The 2,500-nt window shown below is 48.1% G+C and overlaps 1 protein-coding gene across 2 annotated transcripts in view; it reads right to left on the reverse strand.

Moving 5' to 3' along the window:
- Positions 1-2,500, reverse strand: part of LOC131365818 (solute carrier family 41 member 1) — a 24,071-nt gene that overhangs the window by 13,230 nt on the left and 8,341 nt on the right. For both annotated transcript variants that reach the window (XM_058409692.1, XM_058409691.1), the window contains one exon: positions 2,358-2,500. This exon is cut by the window's right edge and continues 4 nt beyond it. In XM_058409692.1, coding sequence (XP_058265675.1) covers positions 2,358-2,500 — 143 coding nt within the window. The remainder of the gene's footprint in view (positions 1-2,357) is intronic.

Here is a 2,500-nt window from a genome sequence, read left to right on the forward strand (position 1 = left end):
AGGTGAGGTGTGATGGTGAGGTGTGATGAAGAGGTGTGATGATGAGGTGAGGTGAAGAGGTGAGGTGTGATGATGAGGTGTGATGAAGAGGTGTGATGATGAGGTGAGGTGTGATGATGAGGTGTGATGAAGAGGTGAGGTGTGATGATGAGGTGTGATGATGAGGTGTGATGATGAGGTGTGATGATGATGAGGTGTGATGAAGAGGTGAGGTGTGATGATGAGGTGTGATGAAGAGGTGAGGTGTGATGATGAGGTGTGATGATGATGAGGTGTGATGAAGAGGTGAGGTGTGATGATGAGGTGTGATGATGAGGTGTGATGAAGAGGTGTGATGATGAGGTGAGGTGTGATGAAGAGGTGTGATGAAGAGGTGTGATGATGAGGTGAGGTGTGATGAAGAGGTGTGATGAAGAGGTGTGATGATGAGGTGTGATGAAGAGGTGAGGTGTGATGATGAGGTGTGATGAAGAGGTGAGGTGTGATGATGAGGTGTGATGAAGAGGTGTGATGAAGAGGTGAGGTGTGATGATGAGGTGTGATGAAGAGGTGAGGTGTGATGATGAGGTGTGATGATGAGGTGAGGTGTGATGGTGAGGTGTGATGAAGAGGTGTGATGAAGAGGTGTGATGATGAGGTGTGATGAAGAGGTGAGGTGTGATGATGAGGTGTGATGAAGAGGTGTGATGATGAGGTGTGATGAAGAGGTGAGGTGTGATGATGAGGTGATGAGGTGGATGAGGAGGTGATGATGAGGTGATGAGGTGTGATGATGAGGTGTGATGAAGAGGTGTGATGAAGAGGTGAGGTGTGATGATGAGGTGTGATGATGAGGTGTGATGAAGAGGTGTGATGATGAGGTGAGGTGTGATGAAGAGGTGTGATGAAGAGGTGTGATGATGAGGTGTGATGAAGAGGTGTGATGATGAGGTGAGGTGTGATGATGAGGTGTGATGATGAGGTGAGGTGTGATGATGAGGTGTGATGATGAGGTGAGGTGTGATGAAGAGGTGTGATGAAGAGGTGAGGTGTGATGATGAGGTGTGATGATGAGGTGTGATGAAGAGGTGTGATGAAGAGGTGTGATGATGAGGTGTGATGATGAGGTGTGATGAAGAGGTGTGATGATGAGGTGTGATGAAGAGGTGAGGTGTGATGATGAGGTGTGATGATGAGGTGTGATGAAGAGGTGAGGTGTGATGATGAGGTGTGATGATGAGGTGTGATGATGAGGTGTGATGAAGAGGTGTGATGATGAGGTGTGATGATGAGGTGTGATGATGAGGTGAGGTGTGATGGTGAGGTGAGGTGTGATGAGGTGTGATGAGGTGAGGTGTGATGATGAGGTGTGATGATGAGGTGTGATGATGAGGTGTGATGATGAGGTGAGGTGTGATGATGAGGTGAGGTGTGATGATGAGGTGTGATGATGATGAGGTGTGATGATGAGGTGAGGTGTGATGATGAGGTGTGATGATGATGAGGTGTGATGATGAGGTGGGTGTGATGATGATGGTGTGTGATGATGAGGTGTGATGATGATGAGGTGTGATGATGAGGTGTGTGTGTGGTGTGAGGTGTGATGATGAGGTGTGATGATGAGGTGTGATGATGAGGTGTGATGTGGTGGTGTGATGAGGTGAGGTGTGATGATGAGGTGTGATGATGATGAGGTGTGATGATGAGGTGTGATGATGAGGTGAGGTGTGATGATGAGGTGTGATGATGATGAGGTGTGATGATGAGGTGTGATGATGAGGTGTGATGATGAGGTGTGATGATGAGGTGTGATGATGAGGTGTGATGATGATGAGGTGTGATGATGAGGTGTGATGATGAGGTGTGATGATGAGGTGTGATGATGAGGTGTGATGATGAGGTGAGGTGTGATGATGAGGTGTGATGATGAGGTGAGGTGTGATGATGAGGTGTGATGATGAGGTGTGATGATGAGGTGTGATGATGAGGTGTGATGATGAGGTGAGGTGTGATGATGAGGTGTGATGATGAGGTGAGGTGTGATGATGAGGTGTGATGATGAGGTGAGGTGTGATGATGAGGTGTGATGATGAGGTGTGATGAAGAGGTGAGGTGTGATGATGAGGTGTGATGATGAGGTGTGATGATGAGGTGTGATGAAGAGGTGTGATGAAGAGGTGAGGTGTGATGATGAGGTGTGATGATGAGGTGTGATGATGAGGTGTGATGAAGAGGTGTGATGAAGAGGTGAGGTGTGATGATGAGGTGTGATGATGAGGTGTGATGATGAGGTGTGATGAAGAGGTGTGATGAAGAGGTGAGGTGTGATGATGAGGTGTATGAAGAGGTGTGATGAAGAGGTGGATGAAGAGGTGTACCTCTGTAGTGGTAGAGTGTGCTGCTGATTCCGGCCAGCAGGGACAGTGTGATTAAATCCCCGAGGCTGGCGGCAATGGGCGTGGCAACATTATCAGGGTTAATGCCAACCTTCCGGGAGCCGATAATCACGCCAATCATCACC

Source organism: Hemibagrus wyckioides, linkage group LG15 (assembly GCF_019097595.1).
Source record: "Hemibagrus wyckioides isolate EC202008001 linkage group LG15, SWU_Hwy_1.0, whole genome shotgun sequence".
Classification (NCBI taxonomy): domain Eukaryota; kingdom Metazoa; phylum Chordata; class Actinopteri; order Siluriformes; family Bagridae; genus Hemibagrus; species Hemibagrus wyckioides.